The 25,838-nt window shown below is 36.9% G+C and overlaps 1 protein-coding gene across 1 annotated transcript in view; it reads left to right on the top strand.

The window, feature by feature from the left end:
* LOC107689184 (A disintegrin and metalloproteinase with thrombospondin motifs 2-like) overlaps positions 1–25,838 on the top strand; it is an 82,722-nt gene that overhangs the window by 45,980 nt on the left and 10,904 nt on the right. The window contains exons 4-17 of the mRNA XM_016487108.1: positions 5,023–5,225; positions 10,072–10,155; positions 10,813–10,969; positions 11,190–11,295; positions 12,411–12,554; positions 12,664–12,796; positions 14,056–14,169; positions 14,266–14,411; positions 14,500–14,675; positions 17,696–17,829; positions 19,053–19,176; positions 19,318–19,398; positions 19,726–19,889; positions 23,063–23,222. Coding sequence (XP_016342594.1) covers positions 5,023–5,225; positions 10,072–10,155; positions 10,813–10,969; positions 11,190–11,295; positions 12,411–12,554; positions 12,664–12,796; positions 14,056–14,169; positions 14,266–14,411; positions 14,500–14,675; positions 17,696–17,829; positions 19,053–19,176; positions 19,318–19,398; positions 19,726–19,889; positions 23,063–23,222 — 1,926 coding nt within the window. The remainder of the gene's footprint in view (positions 1–5,022; positions 5,226–10,071; positions 10,156–10,812; positions 10,970–11,189; positions 11,296–12,410; positions 12,555–12,663; positions 12,797–14,055; positions 14,170–14,265; positions 14,412–14,499; positions 14,676–17,695; positions 17,830–19,052; positions 19,177–19,317; positions 19,399–19,725; positions 19,890–23,062; positions 23,223–25,838) is intronic.

Here is a 25,838-nt window from a genome sequence, read left to right as displayed (position 1 = left end):
CCAAGCTGTGTATTTGTTTTGTGTGGAAATTAGTTTTGTGTTTTGCAATAATCATGTATAATTTTATTCAAAATTAACTTTACCATCAGGAATTTAAAAACTAAACAGTGTTTCTAAAGTATATTTATTCAAAACAAAAAAAGAGTCAAGCCAAGCTTCCACTGGCATATTCAAAGAGGATTTCTCCGGTTGTTAACAGATCTGAATGACTTTGATTTCATTTTCAAAACAAAGGTTCTACTTGAAGGCTTCTAAAAGATTCAGTTTTCATTTTATCCTTGCAGTTTTTCGTGATGCTACCGTTTCCTGAATACAAATAACCCTTGTGAGCCTGATTGCAATAATCATGTATAATTTTATTCAAAATTAACTTTACCATCAGGAATTTAAAAACTAAACAGTGTTTCTAAAGTATATTTATTCAAAACAAAAAAAGAGTCAAGCCAAGCTTCCACTGGCATATTCAAAGAGGATTTCTCCAGTTGTTAACAGATCTGAATGACTTTGATTTCATTTTCAAAACAAAGGTTCTACTTGAAGGCTTCTAAAAGATTAAGTTTTCATTTTATCCTTGCAGTTTTTCGTGATGCTCCCGTTTCCTGAATACAAATAACCCTTGTGAGCCTGATATGTCAGAACTGACAAGCCTAGCACTCATTGATTCGAAGAATTATGATAATTGGCAACAGTTACTGACTGCCCGACCTTCATCAATATTCTGTACATCAGCATTGCTCCTTGCAGACCGGCACTGGAAACCCCAGTTACAGTTGAAACAGCTATGACTTCAGGTCAGGGGATAACTAGGAGCCTCTCAGAATGGCAACCAGAATACAGGATGCTTGTTTGTAGCTTTCTATTTATAGTCAATAGCAAAAAACGCAGTGGCACAAGGCTATTACTCTTGAAATATGATGACTGTGGAATTCAATTGGGTGTCAGCTGACATTGTGATACTTGCTTGACTGTAACAATGTACAGTGTAGTAGCGCTACTTTACTGTCATTTCATGGTTTTACCTTAATCTACAAATAAAAATAGCTTACTATATTTTATTTATTATAAGGGCTCATATGTTTTTAGAAATAAAATAAATGTTAAAAAATCTAATAATTTATAAATTAAACAGTATTAATCCATATTTTTCTGGCAAAAACATAATAAGGGGTTTGAATAAATTTCAGTTATGGTGACAGCATTAAATGTGAACAGGTACATTTATATTAAAGGGGTCATTGGATGCAAAATTCACTTTTACTTGTTGTTTGAACTGAAATGTGTGTTGGCAGTGTGTGTACACAACCACCCTATAATGATAAAAATCCACCCAGTGGTTTTTTAAAAATCCACATAAATAATATCCCCTTCTCAGATTCTGGGATGATTGTTTATTGACACGGCTGTCTTACCTTAGACCTGCCCTGAGTGAGTGTCATCGATCCGCCATTGTTTCGATGCCGGAGCAGATGTAGACAAGAATGAGAATGTTGTTGGATGTAATAATGAGCATAGCAGTCATCATTTACTCCCGACATCTGATCCACTGAAGACGCAGTGGAGTACGTTTGTTGGGGAATGCAATCTGCCTAAATGCATCTATGTTCGCACGAATAATTTGTGATTCAGCTTCACCTCATAACAGTGGAAACTAATCCCGTATTTTTTAATAATATTACAGAAGAAGCGAGTATACGTTTTTTTTTTCATTAATTTTGCAAATTGCTTTTCCTAATAATGTGCTAGTTAGCCAGTTTCAAGGTGAATGCGGCTAAAGTTTACAGTCTCTCAGAGAACTGCGTGTCACCCCAGGGAGGGAGAGGGGCGGGGATAGCAGAGCTCATTAGCATTTAAAGGGAAATGCACTGAAACGGCTTGCTGTGAAAAGAGCTGTTTTTGACAGGGTAATAACGGTGTTGTTTTACACTACCATTGAGAAATTTTAACCAAAGTATGTTATAGACATTTCATTAAGACCCTAAAGAATCATATCAACTTGTGGAAAATGGGCATCCAATGACCCCTTTAAATGCAATACAAAAACACCTAAGATACAGTTGAGTAGAAATTTAGCCTAGGTATTGGAATCTGTGAATCAGTTGTGAATCTGTTCAATTAGATGAACCATCTAAAGTCGAATCGCACAATTAAAACTGAAACAATGGTACAAAATAGAATTTTAAGTGAATGAATATAGTAGAAAATACAGTTTTTTGCAAAAGATTCAAACATACAAGTTTTTGCAAAGTGTCAGGAGTATGTCATTACTGGAATCTGTAGATAAGCGTTGTGAATCTGTTAATTTAGATGAACTATCTAAACAAGAATCGGACCATTGAATCTAAAACAATGGTACAATAAAAACTTTTAAGTCACTGAATATAGTATAAAATACCATATAACTGAAGTTTTTTTTGCAAAATATTCAAACACATACAAGTTTTTTGACAGCGTGGGGAGAATCTATTATCTTGAATCTGTGAATCAATATGAGAAAGCAGACTAATCGGTTAATTTAGATGAACCATCTAAACAAACTATTCACTAGAAATGTGAATAGGAAAAATATGAGAAAGCAGACCATTTAGGATGAACTAGAATGAATCAGACTTTCCAAAGCTACATATGAAAGTGAGGATGTTTAAGGTGAGTGTTTGCTTATTGCTTCAACCGATAAACTTATCATTTGATAAAGTAGCTCCTTACTACAAGGTATAGTACACACTTTGAAAATTATGAAAATAGCTGAACTGCTGTTGCAATGCTGGAAAATGTATTTAAGTTAGTAATACCACCATTTTTAGCTACACTAGGTGCTCCTCATGTCAGTGCTGATTCTCCTTTAAAAATAATTTTTATTCTAAGCCAATACTTAACCTTTTCCATGACTCTGGCCTTTTGTGTTGATGTCCTGTTAATTGCCTCTGTCCTTGGTGTCATTCCAGCACTGGACGCACATTCACAGGTCACCTTAACATGCTAGTTCTTGTTTTCCAAAATCTAATTTGATTCCATGCTGAAAACTCCAGCATGAGTGAAAAGGACCAGCTTTGGTTTTCCTCTAGTTTATTTCTAGTGTAATGTGCTTCTAAATACACATTGTGATGAACAGAAAGAGCAGATGTCTATTGCCCAAACAGAGCCCATGACCCATTTTCATGTAAATTTGTCAACTTTGTCAAGCTAATAAACATTGCAAGGTTACTCTAAATGTTAGTTTTTAGTGAATTTGTCTAGGATTTCTTATATTTGTTTGGTCTGCTGATTTTCTTCTTTTGCTAGCTTTTGCAGCATTTTCATTTATAAATGATTATTGATGTCTTGGCAGTAAACATTACTGATTTTTATGGTGTATTTGTTTCACTTCCATTTGTTTGTTTCGTTTTGTGTGTCTGTGCTCGTTTAGTAACTAGCCAGACGTTTATGAAATTCTATTTTATTATTAAACATAAATGAGAAGTTTATGAGAAGATGTAAACTGCTTTACCTCTTCAAAACTGGGAACATTCATCAAGATCCCTCCATTCTGAACCACACAGACTATCTTTACATATTACAAGTGCTATACTTGAGAAATAAAATCTGAAAGGAACCGAAGAAGAGCATTTGTTTGAATTACACTTTACACCAGCAGTGTTCACAGTCTAATTAAACTGCACATTAACAATTCTGTAAGTATTGATCTGGAAATCCAGAATCGCTGATCCTGGGGAAAAAAGTTTGTTTCTTGTATGCGTTTAGTTTGTTTTCATCTAAAAAGGTTGGATATTTTTATTGGTTAACGCAACACAAAAATGTTGGATCACTGTAGAAGTTGGGCTGGTAGCATAATGGTTAGGAATCAAGGCTGCTTTTCTCATTTATTTTGTCTTTAAGCACTTAAAAGTTCTTGAATAAAACTAACCAGCATTCGGGTGAATCACAACAGTGAAACATATGATTTGAAGAGAGCTATTTAGAAATTGGGGGCAGGGGGTATCTGATTAGATGTCAAAATGAGACACTGAAGTGCTCATCCTAAGATGGTTTGCAAATAACGCAACAGAATCTGAAACAACGGTACAATATAAAACTTTTAGTGATTGAATATAGTATAAAATTTCATATATTTTAAGTTTTTTACAAAATAATTAAACATACACAAGTTGTGTGAGAGTATATCAGGAAAATCAGTTATGTCATTTACAATGCTCGATAGGAGTGGGTGGTCACTTTTGAGCAATTTTGCTGGAATTCTGGTTTCCATAGTAACAGCGACTTCTCTGGTGAATCACCCTTCAGGATTATCTCATTACTTCTGAATAAATTAAGAAATTAAATCGGAACATCAAATGGCATATAAAAATTTGTAATCATAAGGTTTACCACCTTGGGAAGAAACATCAAATTTCTTTCAGAACACACAGACTGAAGTCTGTGAAGCAAGCACATTGCAGTGACTTACGAATGTTTGGACATTCGGAATGCTTACGAATGGACACAATACCAAGTACCATGTAAATACCATTGTAAATAAATATGATAATTGAGCATTTTAATAAGGGAAGTCAAAGGCAAGATATCACTGAATTGGTACAGTAACATTTTTCTGCCTGTCATCCATTTAGTTCTCTCTCACCTCACACTGTCACTCGCTCGAGCAGTTTTGGCACAGGCAGAGCCTGAGAGACATGCCTCAGTGGCACCCAGTCTGAACATGAAAGCTTTTGGAGTTGTGAGAGTGTTTGTGCCGTGTATTAGGTGACAAGAGAGAGAATCTGCTGAATGAAATGAGAAACATACTGCCACTGTTTTTGTTTATCATTGTACAGCTATTTTCAAATTAAGTAATGGGCTGAAAAATGATCTTAATCTACAGTATGAACAGTATACGATGGGCAATTTAGTTTCAGTGTCTCAGTTAAATTTGCCTTCTTCATGATGTTACGTTTAAATGAGTCATATCATACACTTTTTATTATGATTATCATGATTCCTCATGACCTTTTTCAATTATATTAAATTATTTTTGTGAATTTTTTGCAGGTTCACCTCTGGGTCTTCAGGCTGGATTGGAGTATTTACCCCACCATGTTAAGAAGAAAATAAAGAGCAACACGCGAACACGCAGAGAGACTTATGAAGATGAGATTTTTAACATCGAGGTTCTCTTGGGAGTGGACTGCTCTGTGGTGATGTTTCACGGCAGAGAGCACATCCAGAAGTACCTCCTGACCCTCATGAATATTGTAAGTTTCCCAAATCCCATTAGAAAGTATTGAAGCTTGAGGTGGTGGCTAATAGTTACAGTACTGAGTTGACCTTTATGGCCTATTATCATATGTAACGCACAAATAGTCTTTTTGATGCATACTCTTCAAAAATATAGGTTCTTTATTGGCTTCTATGGTTCCATGAAGAACATTTAACATCCATGGAAGCTTTGCATTGCGCAAAAGGTTCTGGAAAAAGATTATTTAGATTATTATAATGTTCTTCACACTACACTAAAAGTGCCAAAAGAGGGTTTTTGTATCAATGCAATATAGAAGGACCATTCTGGGTTCCCCAAAGAACATTTCTGTGAACAGTTCTTAAAAGAACCATTTTCTTCTTAGTGTAAGGAACATTTTAATAATCTGAATAATCATTTCCATTTGAAAGAACCTTATGTCCAATGGAAAGATTACATGTATATTAAAGGTTTTTCATGGAACAATGCCAGTTAAGAATCCTTCACTGAAACATTTTTGGGGAAATTGCATAGCTGCAAAACCCCTCTTGTGTAAGCTTTATTTTTAAGAGTGTTGGGAAAGTGTCCATCTACTATAAGTTACTTTGAATAAAATAAATTAGCTTAATGGCATTTGCTAAATTAGGCATCAGCTAAATGACCAGTAATTTAGCCTCAGGAACTTATTGGTTCTCCGTCTTATGTAAACAAATCAACATTTATCCAAAATACATCACTTTTCAGACAGCGCTATGGTTATTTACAATCATGATTTTATCATACAGACATTCACATGAATTACTTCATATTCAAACAAAGAATTTGGCATTCCTGTATACATTAGGGCTTGATGGTTGGATGTTGATCCAAACCTCCATCCATCTCCCTGACAACTGCTCTGAGTCAAGAAATTACATCCACATCCCTGACAAGGTTTCCTACCTGAAAGATTGATGCACTTGAGATCCTCGACAAGACCAGACTCGCAATGAACTTGCTGTCGAACCTTCACAACTAAACATTTTCTGACTTCCCCTCTGATTTTCTTTTTCATTTTGATTAATTTTTTGCCAGAAGTTTCACAAAAACAGACCCAAATGCATAGGCGGAGTTTCACTTGTATGCTTGGGGGGGCACCCACTGGCAGACGAGCCACGAACACTTTTTAATATCTTCTACATTTCATATATCCATATAACATACATTCGACATTAAAAATACAAAAAAAACCAACAAAAAAAACATACCTAATGCAGAAAATCCGCCTCTTTTTTCCAAATTGCGTAGATGACCACTGTCTTTCTTTCACTATCTCTTCTCTTCTGATAGTTTTTCAGTCAAATCGTTCTCTATGTGCAGTAAGAAAGATCTGAGAATCTGTCCTGTGCCACTGGAGATCAGAGCCAGATTCTCCTCATAACTGAGAAACTTTCTGATGTAGCCGAACAAATGAGTAGCATAAGTGCAAACTGCAGTAGTCTGAAAAGTTTGGATATTTGTCCTTCCGTAGCCTACTTCATCTTTAAGTTTCTCAAGTGTAATCGGCGATGCGATCGCACATTTCACAAGATCCACTTCAGCTGTCACAAGCCGAGGGTGAATCTTAAGGCTTGCGTACATGCTTAAACTGAATACTGCATCACACGCCACACTCAAGGCCATCGCTTCAAATCGCCTGTGCAATTCAGCCAGAAATGACTCAGTCCACCACATTTTTATTAGCGGGTTTATAAAAAAAAACGAATATTTGTTAACTTGCTAAATCGGGAAAATAACGAAAAGAGAGTCCTCTCGTGTCCTCTCAAGTTGAGAATCATTCGCAACTCGCGAGGATATGGGGCTTAATTAATTAATTTAGCCCAAAACGTACTTATTCTAACCACTAAAATAATAAGATAATGCAAATAAAATGAGAAAATGTGAATTCTTTAATTTTTATATTTTATTCATAACTTTAAATGCCTGTGACAATAAACTAGATGTGTTTTGCTTAGGTAGCTAACTATAAACATACTCAAATGAAGCATAAATAAAACTAACCACAGAAGAAAAACAGGTAACAATTTAGTTTATGGACCAATTCTCACTATTAACTATAGTTGCTTATTAGCATGCTTATAAAATATTGGCTGTTTATTAGTACTATTCTACATCCCTAATCCTACCCAATACCTAAACTTAACAACTACCTTACTAATTATTAATAATCAGCGAATTATGAGTTTATTGTGGCAAAAGTCGTAGTTAATGGTTTGTTAATAGCAAGAATTGGAGGGTTTACTCTGTTTTAGTGCCCCTTGTGGAAATGTCCAAAATGTTCATATTTGTGTTCTGTTATGAACTGCAGTCTGACATTTTGAAATGCAACAACACACTAAATTGAATTTGTGTAGCTAGAGCAGTTGTCATTCTTGTACTTTGGGTATTCAAGTGACTGGATAGCGACTCCAAAGCTCTTGCAACTTTTCAACTCTATCCTTGTAATTCCCTCACTGTTCATTTTTGTTTGCATGGTGGTCCCATTGCTAAGCAGAAGACAAGCTCCAATGGAAGACCTTGCTGCATTATTAATTTAGTCCTAATGATTTTCTGGCACTTTGGCCTCTTACTCGTCAATTAGCTACCTGCCAGCTACAAGCAGAGATCTAGACTAATAAAATACTGACAGGGTCCTGGAGAGGGCCAGAGACAGCCAGTGCTAATGAGAGACTCGCTGCTTAAGGTGATTAGTACGGTGTGTGTGTTTGTGTGTGTAGGAAAGAAGAAAAAAAAAACAAGAGAGTATGTGCTGATAATAGTCATTTATGTGCCAGGTTACAGAGCTGTCATTACTGAGTGCCTGAGTAGAAACATGGTTTCAGGTGTTATATTTCAACTGTTTTCGTGCTTAGCAACAATGATAATGAACTGTCACCTTAACAACAGGGATACATATCTTTATTTTTATAAATATGTAATAATGTTCATTTAAATGTAATATAAAATGAAATATTGAATATAATATTAAATACATTAAAACTCACAATTTGGTTACTCCAAAATGCATACATACTGTATATTTTTCATCAGTCATTCCTGACATGTCAATAAATTGTCTTCATATAAAAAAAATTTAAATATTGAAATATCAAAAGGATTTTGATATAGTCTGTATATATGTGTAAATGCTCATATTGGCTGTTTATTAGTACTTATAAAGCGCATATTATATATAGCCTTTTTCTGCATGATCATATTCTAGATCCCTTAATCCTAAACCTAACAACTACCTTACTAACTATTAATAAGCACCAAATTTGAAGTTTATTGAAGCAAAAGTCATAGTTAATAGTTAGTTATTAGTGAGAATTGGTCCGTAAACTAAAGTGTGATCATTTAGTTTTATTGACAAAACAAGTGGTATTATGCGGAATAAGCGTCTAATTGTATCTTTTTGTATTCTGGGGAGGTTTTGAGTGTTTTAGGGGAAACTATAGCTAGAATCTCTCTCTTTTGCTAAGTGTCTGCTCTCCATAATCAGACTCAGATTTTTAAACAGCCTCTAGTCGAGCTGTCATGCATCTGTCACTGTCTTTGTTTGTGAGTGTGTGTGTGTGGTACAGTGTTTCTTTTCTTTCTCAACACTCTGGTCATCTCGGTGAAGCCTCAGCACCTTCCCAGGTTGCCCCAGGGTATTGTGTAAATGAGTGGAGAGAAGTCATATGTAAGCACGGTAAAAGGATCAAATATGTGTGTTTTTTTATGAAGGGATACAGATATGCATGTCATGCTTGCTTATTTATTTATTTATTTATTTATTCATATATAAATTTATAATAAACCCTCCACCTCCCCCAGCTCCACCTGTCTAGATTTGCTAGAGAATTTATGTATGTTTATTTACGCAGCAGCAGCATATCTTACATGCTCACAGCAGCATGTCTGTGTATCTGTTGGCAGTAGCAAGTCCGCACTTGAGTGTCAGCATGCATAAAAAATGTTGTCCATCATAGTCTTGTGTAGCTAGACCTTCAAACTAATGGCGTGATGTCTAAGTCTGCCAAGACCAAATACATAAAAACTATTCAGAGATGACAGAGATTTGTTACCTGCAAATATTTACATACAATTATATATATTTTGTATTATTTTTTTTTTTAATCTGAATGTATAATAGACATAGCGCTTCTACAAATATATAAATATCTGAACACATGTCCAGGCACCAGTAAATAATGACTCAGCCCTTAAGAAAATTAACCATGCTTTTATAATAGTAAAAGTGTAGTAAACATGCGAATGATTCTCAACTTGAGAGGATATGAGAGGACTCTCTTTTCGTTATTTTCCTGATTTAGCAAGTTAACAAATATTCGTTGTTTTTTTTTTATAACATTTTTTTTGGAGTAATGATTACCATTTGTATAACCACAGTTTTACTACAAATACCATGGTTAAACTATGGGTAGCACAGCAAAACCATAGTTAATTTGTGGATACCATGGTGTAACTATAGTAACCATGGTTTTTTGGTTTTATTTGTACTGTAGTAAAACCATGGTTCATTTTTGTAAGGGAGGGTTCAGGGTTCACCTTTAAATCCTTCTCAAGGTGACTGTAAGGGTAAGTGCTGTGCATTTTGCAGCTTACAGGCAGTAAACTCTGCTTTTTTAACTCTGCTGTTAAACTCTCTAACTTCTCAAAACGCCTCTGGCACTGTGACAGTTTTTCCTGCCTACATAATTTTCGTAGCCGTGTTATTGTCCAGACGAATTACACATCCATTCGTCACGTCCAGGCTCTCTGTAACTACTCTGTTAAGGCTATGTTTGTGTTACATTTCTACTTGTTTATCCTTTGTTTTCTTATGAATTGTTCCACAGGTGAATGAGATTTATCAGGACAGCTCCCTGGGTGCCCATATTAATGTTGTCCTGGTTAGAATCATGATGCTCTGCTCCTCCAAGGTAAGACGGCATCAGCCAGTTTCCTTCTGAAACTTTGTTGGATGACTGTGGTTGTATCAACAGCACTTCAAAGTACGAAAATACCTTATCTATTAAAACATTTCTAGTGTATGACTCCAGTAGCTGTCCAACAGAGACTGTATTGAAGTATAATTCTGGTATCTCAATCCAAGGAAAAGTTTCGCCACTGTAGCCAAGGTTGATTCAAAGTTGTTGTTTTTTTTTTTTGTAATGGATGCAAATTACTTGAATTTCTAAGAAACTTAAAATTAAAAACTGAGAACACTGTTTAAAAAATAAATGAATAAATTGCATACTGAATTTGAAAAAGTTTGATTATTGACTTTAAAGTCCATAAGTTTCTTTATTCTTTGGACCACTTTGCATTTAATTACTGAATTAATTAATTAATAAATAAACTATGAAAGCTCAAGTAGAACTCTAACATCAAACTGTAGAAAATTACAGAAGTTTTCTCTTGAAAACATGTGCAAAATGATACCAAAAATTTGTTAGAAATGTATAAATGTTAAAATGTTATAGCATTAATAGATTTGGCTTAAGCATTCTAATACTGAAATTTTCAAATTTCTGAAACTAAATTGTTTCAATTAACAATGTCCGGTATTAACCTATGATTTGTGTGGGTATTGTCAGTCCATGGGTTTGATTGAGCTGGGCAGCGCTTCTCAGAGTCTGGAGAATGTCTGCCGCTGGGCCTTCCTGCAGCAAAAAGAGGACAAGGATGATGCAGAATACCACGATCATGCCATTTTCCTCACCAGACAAGAGTTTGGGCCCACTGGCATGCAAGGTAATACTTTTGGATTCCATGAACTTACATGTAAACATGACATGATGCATGTACAGTACATGAAGAATCTCAGATATGCAGACTAATTAAAATTCATGTAACAGGGAGAATGAACTGTAATCTTACCATACTTTTTTTTTTTCTTTCAGAGAGACTTGCCAATTTGAGCCAACATAAACAACAGACCACTGACGACAATTTATCTTCCCTCTCTTTGCAGGTTATGCTCCTGTGACAGGAATGTGTCACCCTGTGAGAAGTTGCACTCTGAACCATGAGGATGGCTTCTCGTCTGCTTTTGTTGTGGCCCATGAGACAGGACATGTGTGAGAAAACTTGATAAAACCTTCCTCCATAATATACCACCACCGACCAGTGTTGGAGAAGCTAGTATAAAAGTCTCAAGCCCTAAGTTAATCATAAAAACTAGTAGTTCAACCCAAATCAAGCCGCTAAGTATTTACAGTTCATAACCACAAATATAAGTTAATGGTGCACGAAGCGATTTTCACCAAACGATGTTTATATTTGAAAGCACCAAAACAAACACGCCCATATCCCAACAGGACCTTGTCCCTATTTTGATATCTCCGCCCCACGAGTACATACACAACCCTGGCATAACGATGATCTTGGAAACAAACCAAGATGACACACAAGCGTATTCAAACAAAAGCCAGCACAGGTAAGTTGTGTGAAATAATGCAAAATCAGCGTTACTCACCTATCAAGAAGAAACAACACAACCTCGGCATCCGATTCAAGCCCTTCCCGCTCCTTTAGTTCTCTCCACCACTGAAAAACTGCTCCGATATTTACGTGGGTCCTACCTCTTGCCTGATCGTAACCCTTCTTTTTAATGTTTTGTTCTTCCGATATTTTCCTCTTTTTTATCTGCCATCTCTCTCTATCTAATGTCGATCTGCTAATATCCATCCTGTGCACTCAAATTAAGCGCTCTCTTCTCTCATTGATCTCTTCTCATCATTACAAGCCACGCCCCTTACTGCTGATTGGCTACAAGTGTGTTTTGGGACTCAGTCCGACACTGTGGTCAAAAGCGTTTTTCAGATATTGCTTAGTGCACCTTTAACTATATTGAAGCTATTGGGTGGACGGTAATATCTCTGAATATCATTTTAATTATTATTATTTTTTTAATTAGAGAAGTATTTATCTGCCACAAAAACAATCAATAAAAGATAGAAAGTTCTGTCATTTACATTTCTAAATATTTGATCATATTTTGTATATCATCGCAAACAAAGATGTTGTGTATATGTTGTATAATATATTTTAATATATTATATATTACATTGTATAATAATATACATAATATTTGTTACATATATCCATTCTCTCACCCACATTTCCATTCAGTACAGAAGATGATTGTATAGACTGAGTGAGTGAATGTGTGCTTGTTATTTATTATATTTAGACTGGGGATGGAGCACGACGGCCAGGCGAATGAGTGCGGGGATGAGGTTCCCATGGGGAGTATAATGGCTCCTCTGGTTCAAGCAGCCTTCCACCGCTTTCATTGGTCCCGATGCAGTCAACAGGAGCTCAGGCGATACCTCAAGTGAGTTAATTGGTTATGGTAGCTTCCTGCTTTGTAGTATATGAATATATTCTGTTATTCATCCTGTTCCTTGATTACAAATTCTAAGATAGTACTATTACTCATGCAGTACATATGACTGTCTGCGTGATGAACCCTTTGATCATGAATGGCCAACTCTGCCCCAGCTGCCTGGTCTGCATTACTCTATGAACGACCAGTGCCGCTTTGACTTCGGCATGGGCTACATGATGTGCACTGCGGTGAGTGAAAGAGAGACTTTGTCACACCAACTAACCTGACATGCCATCTCACTCCACATTCAACCACATAAACTAGTTAGATTTATAGTTAGTAAATCTGGCAATGCAGTATACTGAGTCCAAGTTAAGATAATGAAATGTGACCCTGGACCACAAAACCAGTCTTAAGTCGCTGGGGTATATTTGTAGCAATAGCCAAAAATACATTGTATGGGTCAAACTTATAGATTTTTCTTTTATGCCAAAAATCATTAGGATATTAAGTAAAGATCATGTTCCATGAAGATATTTTGTACATTTCTTACCGTAAATATATCAAAACTTAATTTTTGATTAGTAATATGCATTGCTAAGGACTTCATTTGGACAACTTTAAAGGCGATATTCTCAATATTTAGATTTTTTTTGCACCCTCAGATTCCAGATATTCAAATAGTTGTATCTCGACCAAATATTGTCCTATCATAACAAATCATACATCAATGAAAAGCTTATTTATTCAGCTTTAACTGATGTATAAATCTCAATTTTGAAAAATTGACACTTAAGACTGGTTGTCTGGTCCAGGGTCACAAATAATACTGAAAATGTGGAATGTTTGTTTTTATTTGAACCTCAACGTTTTAGAATTTTTTTAAGCATTTCAAATAGAGGAAAGCCATGACATATAATTATGATTTTAAGAAAATCTCAATAAAATTACGAATATTTAAGATTCTGCACTATGTCTAGGTGACGAATCAAATGTAATCAAATTATTATATTGATCATGTAACTATTTGTACAGACAATCATGTTCTTGCTTCCTTTTTTAATCATCATGAGTATCTGTCTGATCTACATATTTATTATTATTTATAAAGTATTAATTATTAGTTATTAACTGTTCTCATAGATGCACATTTGTACTTTCAGTATTCGTAAGGATTGTGTATTGACAACGAATTTCTGACACATTAAATAAAACATTTTGCCCATTAAGGTTTATTAATGGTTTCCTGTTATGAAAATTTTTTTATATGATCAATTTGAAAAATAATGCAAAATAGAAACATTTCTGGACTATTGGACTGCACTTTGTATGTTCAGCATCCTCTATAATATGAAATAATGTTGTTTATGCAGGTGCAAGCATGCAGATAATTCATCTGCAAACAAGAAAAGTTAAATAAAACAATTTAAAAACAAGACTTCTGCCACTTATCTGGGCTAGTCACATGGTCTGTGTGTATGAATGCGAGCATGACTGTTTCTTTTAGTACAGCACCTACGATCCTTGCAAGCAGCTGTGGTGCAGCCACCCCGAGAACCCTTTCTTCTGCAAGACCAAGAAGGGTCCTCCTATCGATGGGACCAAGTGTGCAACAGGAAAGGTTAGACCTTATACTCAGAACCTGAGCATATACCCAGAACCAGAATACCAGATACCATTTTCACATTCTTTTCTCCCTCTCTCTTTCTTTCTCCAGCACTGTTTTAAGGGTCACTGTATCAAGCTGACGCCAGACATTCTTAGGCAGGATGGCCACTGGGGTCAGTGGACCAAGTTTGGCTCCTGTTCTCGTACCTGTGGTGGTGGAGTATGGTTCCGAACTCGAGAGTGTAACAACCCAATGTGAGTGTCTTCAAATCGGTGAAAGTGGTATTCTCATGTTCTCACATTTCACCTCTGTTGACTTGAACAAATCTGTTCTATGTTGTAGTCCGGCCAACGGGGGGCGCACTTGTTATGGAAACAACTATGAGTTCCAGCTCTGTAATATGGAGGAGTGTGCAAAGGCCCTGGCTGACTTTAGAGAGGAGCAGTGCATAATGTGGAACCCCCACTTTGAGCATGAGGGCACCAAACACCATTGGTTGCCCTACGAGCACCCTGAACGTGAGTGATGACCTGATTTATTTAGTGTTATTCCTTTCCAGATCATTTTCCGTTTTTGTTCAGTCTCATATTATGCTGGCGAAAAAGACATTGGCACAGTCACATGGTATTATACTCTTCATTTTAATGCTTCCTGATGTCCGCCATGTGTCTTGGACCCTGTTCATCTTTCTTTCAAAGAAATGTGCTTTTTAATTATCATTCACAAAGCTACTTTTCTTGTAAATGTTTCCATAACATAAGAGCTAAGAAATATGTATTTGTATTTTTTTTTTTGCGTTTTAGTGGCTTTACGCTTCTGCATTTTGTGTTATCGGTAATACGTACAATAAGGTTTCATTTTTTTTAACATTAGTTAACTACATTAGTTAGCATGAACTAACAATGAACAATACTTCTATAGCATTTCTTAATCTTAATTAATGTTAATCTCAACATTTGCCAGTACATTTGTGAGATCAAAAGTTAGTTAATGCACTGTTAACTAGCACAAACATTTTTTCCACAGGAAAAAAAATATATAAAAATTTTATAGCAGCTTTTTATCTGGCAAGTCTGACTTTTTTTCTCATAACTGCAAGTTCATATCTCACAATTCCGACTTTTCTTCTCAGAACTGAGAGATTACATTTTTTTTTCCCACTGCGGAAACAAGTCTTTATGTCGTGCCACCAAAACCTTAATGCAGAACAACAAAGAAAATGGAACATAAATTCATGGAAAGGAGGTGGCTTCAGAAAGAGTAATAGGGTTGTTACTTAACTGAAGAGTTGCTCTTAGCTGCTTGGAAACATTCGCCAAAAGTTTGGCCCAGTCATTGAGAAGGGCATCAGCCAAGAGCTGGACAGCAGCGGTTGGAAGAAAGGCACATGGAAATGTGATTAAGCAGCAACGGCATCTCCAGTTATCCGCTGGGACCGAATTACTGCTACAGTAAAGGGAATGCAGGTAGCCAGCTAATAACCACTCCAGCCTCCTGCTCTACTGCTGAGAGGAGTAAACAATCTTGTTTTCACTGCACATACAGTAAGAACAATGTTGCAGTGGAGACACTGGATTTAGTTTTTTCTATTTAAATATTTTTTATGATTATTTATGTAGCAGACACCTTCTTTTAAGACTCTAAAATACTTATCATTACACCACAAATCTGATATCAGTGGCATTCTTACTAAATCTATCCATATGAATTGTCTAGATGTAGCAATGTAATTGATTAGTACTTATATGGTATATATATGTAAAGTGTGGTTGTAGCACACATACATTTTAAAACATTCTATCAACCTGATTGCTTACTTTTCACAAGTATTAATTATTGTACATTTTTGTATGTTTGGATGTACACTACTATTCAAAATTTTGGGGTTGGTAAGATTTGATCATAACAAAGTAATTTATGTTCACAAAGGCTGCATTTCCTTGATCAAAAATACAGTAAAAACAGTAATATTGTAAAATGTTATAGTACAATTAAAATAACTCTTTTCAATTTGAATACATTTTAAAATGTCATTTTAAATGTCATTCCTGTGATGGTTAAACTGAATTTTGAGCAATAATTACATTTTTAGGATTCTTTGTTGTATGGGAAGTTTAAAATAACATGATTTATTTGATCAAATATTTTTGTAGTAATGTAAACATCTTTACTGTCACTTTTGAACAATTTAATGCATCCTTGCCAAAATAAAATCATTTATTATTTATTTATTTTTTAATCTTGCTGACCCTGAACATTTAAGGGGGTGGTTCACTGTTTTTTTTTTTGGGCTTGACTGTGTTTCTGGGGTGCAGTCTAACATGTGTTAATGCTTCGTTTTTTAAAAAACGCATTATTTTTCACTTAATTTACCTTTATTCCACACCGCTCTGTCCCTTTTCTGAGAAACGGGCTGATCTTTTCCTGTTTTTATGAAGCCCCTCCCTCAGAAATATGGGATGGGCTCTGATTGGTTAGCTAGCCCAGTATGTTATGATTGGCTAAACCGCCTCTAGTGCGAGTCTAAACATCCCGCCCCCAGCCGTTTTTGTAGGCATTAAACTGCCAGAATTTTAAAAGACGATATCTCCGTTTGCATTGAACTTTCAGCTTGGTAACTTTGCAGATATTGTTTATGCTCAAACAGCAACATTACACACTTACTAACGTTAAAAAAGTGAAATCGCAATCAACCTCCCCTTTAAATGGTAATTCACACTGAAAAGTACAATATTAACATATTAGTGGGATCAAAAATATAATTAAACCATAAAAAGAATATTTACCAATCCATACATTTTAAATATATTTGTATGATTACATTTACTATTATATTTTATATATATATTTTTTTTTTTTCCATTAATTTTAACACTCTAAAGTATCAGCTTGAGTAAAGTGATGGAATCCTTCAAAACAAACCAGAAAAAAACTGTCATAATGTCAAAAGAAGTAGATAGAGAAGTAGATAAGTAAATGAACATATTTAATTAATCCTGTTGATTAAAATACAGTAAAATCAATATATTATAATTACATGATTTCAAAAACATGCCAACATGTTTGTGTTGTAAGAAAAATGCTGAAGACTTTGAAGATCTTGATGAAGAATAACTTATTGCAGAATAACAGTGACAAAGTACATGCAGCACTTCAGATTCAGAGGACTCAGAATGAACCTCAAACATCATAAGCTCAAACCTTTTATACAGTTACTGTTTACTACCCTTAATGTAAATGAAGTTGCTCCAGGAACAGCTGTGGTCTGTATGTTAATGAAGTTCCAACACCCCATTGTCTGAGATTGTTCTCGGTGTCCCACACCCATTCATATTCTACAATTGGTCACCATTTGCTCAGGATGTGATCTTTCTTCTTTTCTATAATAATTAATCCATTTTGGGATTTGAGCATGATCATACATCTAGTGTGGAGTGGAATCTGGGCCGGGGCAGTCTGTAGTTTCTTACAGTGTGCTCAAACAAATATGAATTGCTATGAATTGTATGAATTTGTCTGTGGTCTGTTTTTTGGACAGCTGAAGAGAGATGTCAACTATACTGCCAGTCAAAAGAAACTGGAGATGTGGTATCCATGAAGAGAATGGTGCATGATGGCACACATTGTTCCTACAAAGACCCTTACAGCGTGTGTGTGCGTGGGGAGTGTGAGGTAAAGGTTATTCAAACACACCCACACAAACCATCCATCACTGAAGTTCATCCTCCAAAATGCCATAGAATGAATAATATCAGGCCTAATCAGCCTTCTGAGGCCTTTCCACTTCTCACTGCCAGGTAAATTGTTGATTCGCTAGAACAAGACGTTGTCTTCAATGGTCTGTGTTTAGCTAGTTCTGTTATTGGTGGAATACATGACTGCAAAGTCCTGATTGATGAAGTACATGCTTAGATCTCAGTGTTTTGCTAGTGGAATTAAAAGATGAAGCGCATTCCAAGATGTATTGCTTTATAATCTGAGAGGGATATGAATGTCTGGAAAAGGCTGGGTTTGAATGTGAACCAGCACTGGCACTCACCTAGGGAAAGATGGGATCTGTGATTGTTTCCATGCAGTTGTGTGCTCAAGAGTGTTTCCTACCTTTTACTGATGTTTATTGATTTTATTGGCAAACAGTGGTTCTGGTTAGAATTAAGATTAAGTTTAGAGCAAATTTGCCATCCATGCATAAATTTTCATGCAAAATTGCTGGTCAATAGCAGTGTCTTTGTCTTTGCCTTTATAAAGACATTTGGATTGCCATGGATGATGCATTACACACAAAACCAAAAACTTGCAGTTACAGATTCAATTGTGGAAATGCACAGTTTTGTTTTCTTCATCAGTATTCTTGTCTTGTTTTCCAGTAAAAATGTAAACATACTTCAAAACAGATATAAGTATGAATAAGTATGGTTTTTAATATATATTAAAAAACATTTTTCAACAAATTGCATTAAGAAAAATACATTTGCTCTGAAGACAAGTCTTAAATATCTTTTTCAATTTTGTAAATATTTTTTATAATTGTTATAGTATAACATTTTTATACACTTTATTTTGAGGATCTTTTACTGGAAAAACTACAATATGGTACCCCCCGTATTTATTGGCCTATTAGGCTCCCATGATTATTACTGATATAAATTGAGTAGTATTTGGCTGGTCATGTGATCTCAACATGTTACTCACATGATTTTAAACATTTTAAAACACAAAAGTACTAATCATTTCTTAATGTCTAAAACCTTTAAATTACTGAGTGCACCTTGAATGGATTCAAAAACAGAGAGGTTTTACAAAGAGGTTCTATAAAAAAAAAAACATTTCTGTGAATTTGCTTAGCTTATGTCTCTATATATTCTTGGTTCTCTTAAACCCTGCTCTCTTCACAGAAAGTGGGCTGTGACAATGTAATAGCCTCGGAACTAGAGGACGATAAGTGTGGTGTGTGTGGAGGAGACAACTCTACCTGCAAGATTGTCAAAGGAAATTTCACCCGCAGCACGAGGAAACCAGGTGAGCTTCTTTCCTCGCTGCAGACTCCATGAGCAGGTTCACTCAGTGTGTCCAACCCAGATTTATTCAAAAATGTCAGCACAATCAGGAAATTCTTCAATTCTCAAATCTCATTTTTATTTTTGTGAATTGTATTCTTAGGTTTTCTGAAGATCCTGGAGATTCCTAGAGGAGCAAGCCACATACAGATACGTGAATTCAAAGGAACTCCGCATATTCTAGGTAGAAGCTCCTTCTCAGCAAATGCCCGTGTGATTAATTACTCCAACACTGGTCCTCATAATTCAAATGTCTGGCCTCCCACTGTTTGTTATTGATGGAGAGGTTTGGACTCCTCCTGGCACTGAGAACATTAGGAACTCCAGCTCAGTGGCCGTGAAGCACCTTAACTGCTTAGAAGTAATGCCTTCCAATACTGTGATTTATAGGTACAAGAAATGCATATCAAATCAGCTTGATGAAGATTGATCCTTGTTTTTGTCTCACTCGGTGCATAAATTGGACTGCATGGAGTTAAGACTGTCCTAATGTTAAATTGTCCTCTGCTAGCGGTGAAGAACCAGGCCACAGATCATATCTTCCTGAACGACGAGGGTGATTTTCCTGAGTCACGTACAGTAATTGAGAAAGGTGTGGCGTGGGAGTACACTAACAATGACGACATGGAGACGGTCCAGACCACTGGACCACTCAAATATGGAGTTCTCATTATGGTAAGAAAGAGCATTATATCAGCCAAAATTACCAGAAGAAGTGGACAACTGTAAATCCAGAACTAAACCTAAAGTGCTTTCAGGGTTAATAAGGGCAGTACATCTAGTTATGGATAGAGATAGTTCACCAAGAATTGAAAATTCAGTCGTACTCACCCTGGTGTTGTTCCAATGGCATTTGCCCTTCTTTCTTTTTCAGACCATGAAAGGAGAAATTTAAAAAAATGCCCTGCCCTGCTCACGCAAAAGATGCAAAAGTATCACAGAATGGTCCCATGTAACACGAATCATACATTTCAACTGTTCTGAGAGTATAGGATAGGGTTAGGTGAAAAACAAAGCTAAATTTATTGTATTATTTAAAATCCTGACCTTAGCCATTGGTCTTTTGTGCATGGCTGTGTTCATGAGACTCTGTTAGGTCAGCGATTAGGTCACACAAGTGCACCATTGTGAGAAATCAAAATTAATAAAAGCACAACATGAAATACAGAGCCTAGAATTTTTTTTTTAATTGTACATTCTTCAGTGAGTTCAAAACTTCCAGACAGGAATGGTTTGTCAGGTGCCAGTCAGAATGACAGTTGATAGATGTGAACACAACATATACATTCAGCTCAGAGAAGAAAGTATATGGATTGTATTTTATTTTGGGGGAAGTCGTGGCCTAATGGTTAGAGAGTCGGACTCATAACCCAAAAAGGTTGTGGGTTCGAGTCTCGTACCGGCAGGGATTGTAGGTGGGGGGAATGAATGTACAGCGCTCTCTCCCACCTTCAATACCACGACTGAGGTGCCCTTGAGCAAGGCACCGAACCCCCAACTGCTCCCCGGACGCCGCAGCATAAATGGCTGCCCACTGCTCCGCGTGTGTGTTGACGGTTTGTGTGTGTTCACTGCTGTGTGTGTGCACTTTGGATGGGATAAATGCAGAGCACTAATTCCGAGTATGGGTCACCATACTTGGCCACATGTCATGTCACTCACTCACACTCACTCACTCACTCATTTTGCATTTTTAGTCATCTAGATTTCTCACAGCGTGTGATTTTCCTGGGTGTGTTGAAATGAACTGTGTCGCTAAAGAAAGCACAGTTGTGTACAGACCAATGGCCTAGGTAAGATTCTTTTAAATAATACATAAAATTTTAGTTTGTATTTTTCACCAAGCTCTATTGTATACACCCAGAACACTTATATGACATGTGTCACATGGGACCATTCAGTGAAACTTTTGTGGCTTTTTTTATTTAAAAAAAAAAAAAAGCTTGATGCTGGTCGCTTTCCACTGCCATTATATGTTCAAGCATGAGCAGTATATTTTCAAAAGAAAAATTATCCTTTTTTGGCCCAAAAAGAAAGAAGGGATACAGCATTAGAATAACACCAGGGCGAGTAAACAATTACTTCATTTTCATCTCTGGGTAAACTATTAACAATTAGATTAAATGACATGATACCGATAAATCTAGTCAACAGAATGTATTTTAAAAAGTAACATGCTTCACCAATATCTAATAATTTTTCTTATATAATAATTATTAATAGATAATTTTTCTTTTGAAAATATACTGCTATGATTATTCCCTGTAAGCGTGTTAAGGTTTACCCTAATAACTAACCATGGGTGACCAAATCTGTTAAGTCCAGCATACAGAAAAAGAAACTTGCTTTTAAACAGGGTGTACCCTCTGATCTGCATATAGCCACATGATGGCTGCATATAAAGATGCTGGGGTAGTCCCGGTTCCCAAGTCCAGTAGTCCCAATGCCCTTAATGATTTTAGACCAGTTGCTCTTACATCAATTTTAATTAAAACCCTTGAAAAACTGGTAAGGGAAGAAATTCTAAGGAAAACTGAATATACACTTGACCCTATGCAATTTGCTTATAGGCCACATAGAGGAGTAGAGGACGTTACAGTTATGTTGTTGAATTTACTTGCTAAACACTTGGAGGGTAATGGGTCTCATGCTAGACTTTTATTTGTTGATTTTTCATCTGCTTTTAACACAATCCAACCCCATGTTCTAATTAATAGGCTTTTAGAACAGTTTACATTGAGTAACAATATTGTGGGGCTGGATTCTTGATTTCTTAACTAATAGGACACAAAGAGTAAGGGTAAATGGAACCCTGTCTGACCAAGTTTGTTCCTCTACGGGCTCCACACAAGGATGTGTGCTTTCACCTCTATTATTTATTCTCTACACAAATATGTGTCAGAGTAAGTGGGAAAACAGGACTATTTTAAAGTATGCAGATGACACTGTTATTGTTAGTGAGCTTCAGGGCAATGAGACCAGCCATGGCCCGATTATTGATGACTTTATAACGTGGTGTGAGGAGTCCTACCTCCAATTAAACTTATCTAAGACAAAAGATATGATTATTGATTTTAGGAAACAAGCCAACCACATGAAGTTACATCTATTAAAAGTCAGAAAATAGAATCTGTGCAACCTTACAAATACCTTGGGGCTATCATTGACTCTAAGTTGAACTCTGAAGCAAATTGTGAAGCAGTGTGTAAAAAGGGGCACCCTAAAAAGGGGCTTCCTGTTTTGTTTAAGGAAATTGGCCCATTTTCACATTGACAGGACCATGATGATGTTATTTTATCGTGCTTTTATTGAATCACTCTTAACATTTTCTCTGGTGTCTTGGTTTGGAAACTTGTCTGTAAAGGACAAGAATTCACTGAGTCAAATTGTTAGATGGTCTAGTAAGCTGATTGGGGAGTCACAGCTTAGTCCAGCATCCCTGTATCCCAGACAGTTACAGCGGATGACTAACTCAATTCTAAATGATGACTCTCATCCTTTGAACAATTAATTTAAACTTCTGCCATCTAGACGAAATTTGTATTTCCGTATTATAGAACTAATCGGTATAAAAACAGCTTTGTGCCAGCAGCTATCACTCAGTTGAATAAGGATAGGTCTTAGGAACAATGTTGTTTATTTAATTTTTGGTAATTTGTTGTTTTTAGTCTAGGCGGTTTTTTAGTGATGCTGGGAACCTTAAAGCACTTTTATCATATATGTTGGTTAATGTTTGTGGTGTCTGTAAAATGTGAAAGATGTAAGAACTCATAACACTGCAAACCTAGTCTACCTATGGGTACAAATAAAGTGAACCTGAACCTGAACCTATCAAACATCTTCTCCAGGTCCAGTCTCAGAGCATTTCTAAAGTCACGCTTTCATACAAATACATCCTGCCAGAAGATCCACTCTCATCAATGGAGAACACCCTGCCTCAGGATGACACAATTTACTTTGAGTGGGCTCTCAGGAAGTGGTCGCACTGCTCAAAGCCATGTGGCGGAGGTACACAGCAATATATAAGAATTGGCTACTTTTCAATTTACTTTCAATAGAGTTAGAATTTTAAATTGAATTGACCATGTCCAATATTATGTTGAATTAGAAATAAGTTGGGAATGACAATTAAATACTATTTTAAAATACATATTTTAATAGGTGGCATTTCAAGCATTGATTATTAATCTTTAACTTTAGTTCTAACATATATTTTATGTACAAAACAGTTCAAATGTTTTTTTATGATTTTTAAAGTCTTTTATGTAAAATACAACAAAACATAAATATTGTAATTTATTATTGCAATTCAAAAGCAATGCTTTCACTTTTAATAAATAAAAATGTAATTTATTCCTGTAAAGGAAAACATCTTGGTTACATATGGTAACCCTCATTCCCTGATGGAGGGAACGGAAACTTTGTGTCGAAGTCCAACACTAGGTGTCGCACTTGAGAGCCCAGACACCTCTGACATAGTTGAGAAAAGGCCAGTGAAATTGGCGAGCAAAATTTGCACAGCTGGGCTGGCCATGCCTCGGATATTCGGGTATAAATAGGCCAGCATGGCATTTGCTCACTCGTTTTGTTCTGAAGAGTCAAAAAGTGTCTAAACTCACTCAGAAGCAGTTCAGAAGGACACAACGTCTCTGTTCCCTCCATCAGGGAACGAGGGTTACCATACGTCACTGAGACGTTCCCTTTTAGTCTGTCACTTTGACGTAGTGTCGAAGTCCGACACTAGGGGTCCGTATACGAAACGCCACAGTCACTGAACTGTGTTACGAATCCACAGGGGCGCAGGTGTTGACAAGCCCAGCGTGTCACAACCAAATGCACCTCTCCTCCTCATAACCTTACAACGCCCAAGACTTATGACCTCACTCTCCAACATCTGGGAGAGCCGCCATATAAGGCAGAGGTCACCTCCAACTGGAGACTTTTCTCATCTGAGAATAAATAAGAATAAAATAGTGACTGAAAAGTCCTGGTTGTTAACGTTGGGGAAGCGTTAATTTCCCCGAGTGGGGAAGAAACACTACAGAGACCACATCCTACCTGAAGGGGAGGTAACGTGGAGATACATCCAAAACTCACTAAAAAGATAGTAAAACATTGGGATGGTTTCTGTGGAGTGCTCCACATAAGGGGAGAACTACTAAGCACAGAAACATATCAGCTGTCTGTCTAGGGAAAACACTGAGTCCTTATTAGGAACAGGGCAGTGGATTAATACACATATGGGACCACCATAGAGAGTCACAACATATGGAGCACCAATCCATTTATGAGTTCACTTGAGGGATACTTACAAGTAATGGATTCTTGCAGCAAGTTTCTCCACCAAACTCAGCTACGCAAAGAGTGCTTGAACGATGGAAAGGCAGTCCAGGGTTCATAAAAGGAACTGAACTGGACTCAAGAGTGCACATTACCACTTCAGAGAGGGGAAGGGTGCTATATTGCAGCTCTACACCTTACTAGTCACCCTAAATCTAGGATGAACTGGCTTACACTTGCAGATATGGTTGAGTGCCCCGACTCCCAGTAGGCCAGGTTAGCCTCTGGCCTGATAAGCCATGGAAATCACATCTATAGTCTAGTGGGAGATTTCCTGTTTGGAGACAACGTTCTCCTTCCGCTGTCTTCCAGGCAGACAAGGAGCTGTTCAGACATTCTGAAACTCTGTGTGTACTGTAATGAATGCACAGGGCTCGCACCAGGCACAACAGTGACAGGCCAGATATCCTTCCTTGAAAGGAATAACTTGCAGGGTCACCACTTAGTGGCAACCTTTGGCACAGATCCAAGCCAGGGTCTCAGAATAATGCATCCGTGACAAGGGAGGCCTCAGACAGGGAAATTGCAATGGGCAAAGAAAGAAATCCTGTGAGGCAACAGATATGTCTGTGCCTGACTGAATCACTCCAATCAGCTGAATCACCAAGCCAAACAACCTGAGGAGCCAACAGGAAAGGCTGGGTAGTCCAGACGTCTTGTCGATGGTCTCAGTGGAACTACGTTCGATGTATCTGAGGCAGGGTTCCTGCGGCGTTGTGGAGCAAGGCTCACAATGGAAGAGGACGTTGTGTCTTTCGAAGCACTCTGTGAAGGGTGCGCAGCATCAGCCTTGTCCCTCAGGCCTCTGATGTTCGAGGGAGCTGAAGCTTGCCTAGGTTCGTCATACTGGCTTGACATCAGACCTTCTGCATCAAAACGTGAGGAGGCAGAAGTCTCTGTCTGAACAGGCTTTGATGCTCAATTTCAGCGCCTGATACCAAGAGCCAGGAACGCCGTGTGAGTAGAACAGGGTTCCTCAATAGGCGGCCCGTGGGCCACATCTGGCCCCTGAGAGAAAAATGTTTGGCCCGCGCTAATGTCAAATAATGTGGCATGAAAATTCAAATGCAGCATCAGAAAGCGACATTAACTTACATCGTGTGTACACTGGACGCGAGCTGCGCGGCACGAAGCAACAAAATACAATAGAATCAGCGCGATAATCAGTGATGTTGTCAACACTGTGTGCGGCGCGGCGCGACAAATCCCCGACAGTAAACTGCTGACTCGTTCTATTTATGACGTACTGAAACAAAGTTCAAATGATTTGCAATGCTTTGTCGC

This window comes from Sinocyclocheilus anshuiensis, unplaced genomic scaffold (assembly GCF_001515605.1).
Source record: "Sinocyclocheilus anshuiensis isolate Anshui unplaced genomic scaffold, SAMN03320099.WGS_v1.1 scaffold966, whole genome shotgun sequence".
Lineage (NCBI taxonomy): Eukaryota > Metazoa > Chordata > Actinopteri > Cypriniformes > Cyprinidae > Sinocyclocheilus > Sinocyclocheilus anshuiensis.
The sequence above is the reverse complement of the archived record's forward strand: the minus strand, read 5'-3'. Positions and strand labels throughout refer to the sequence as shown.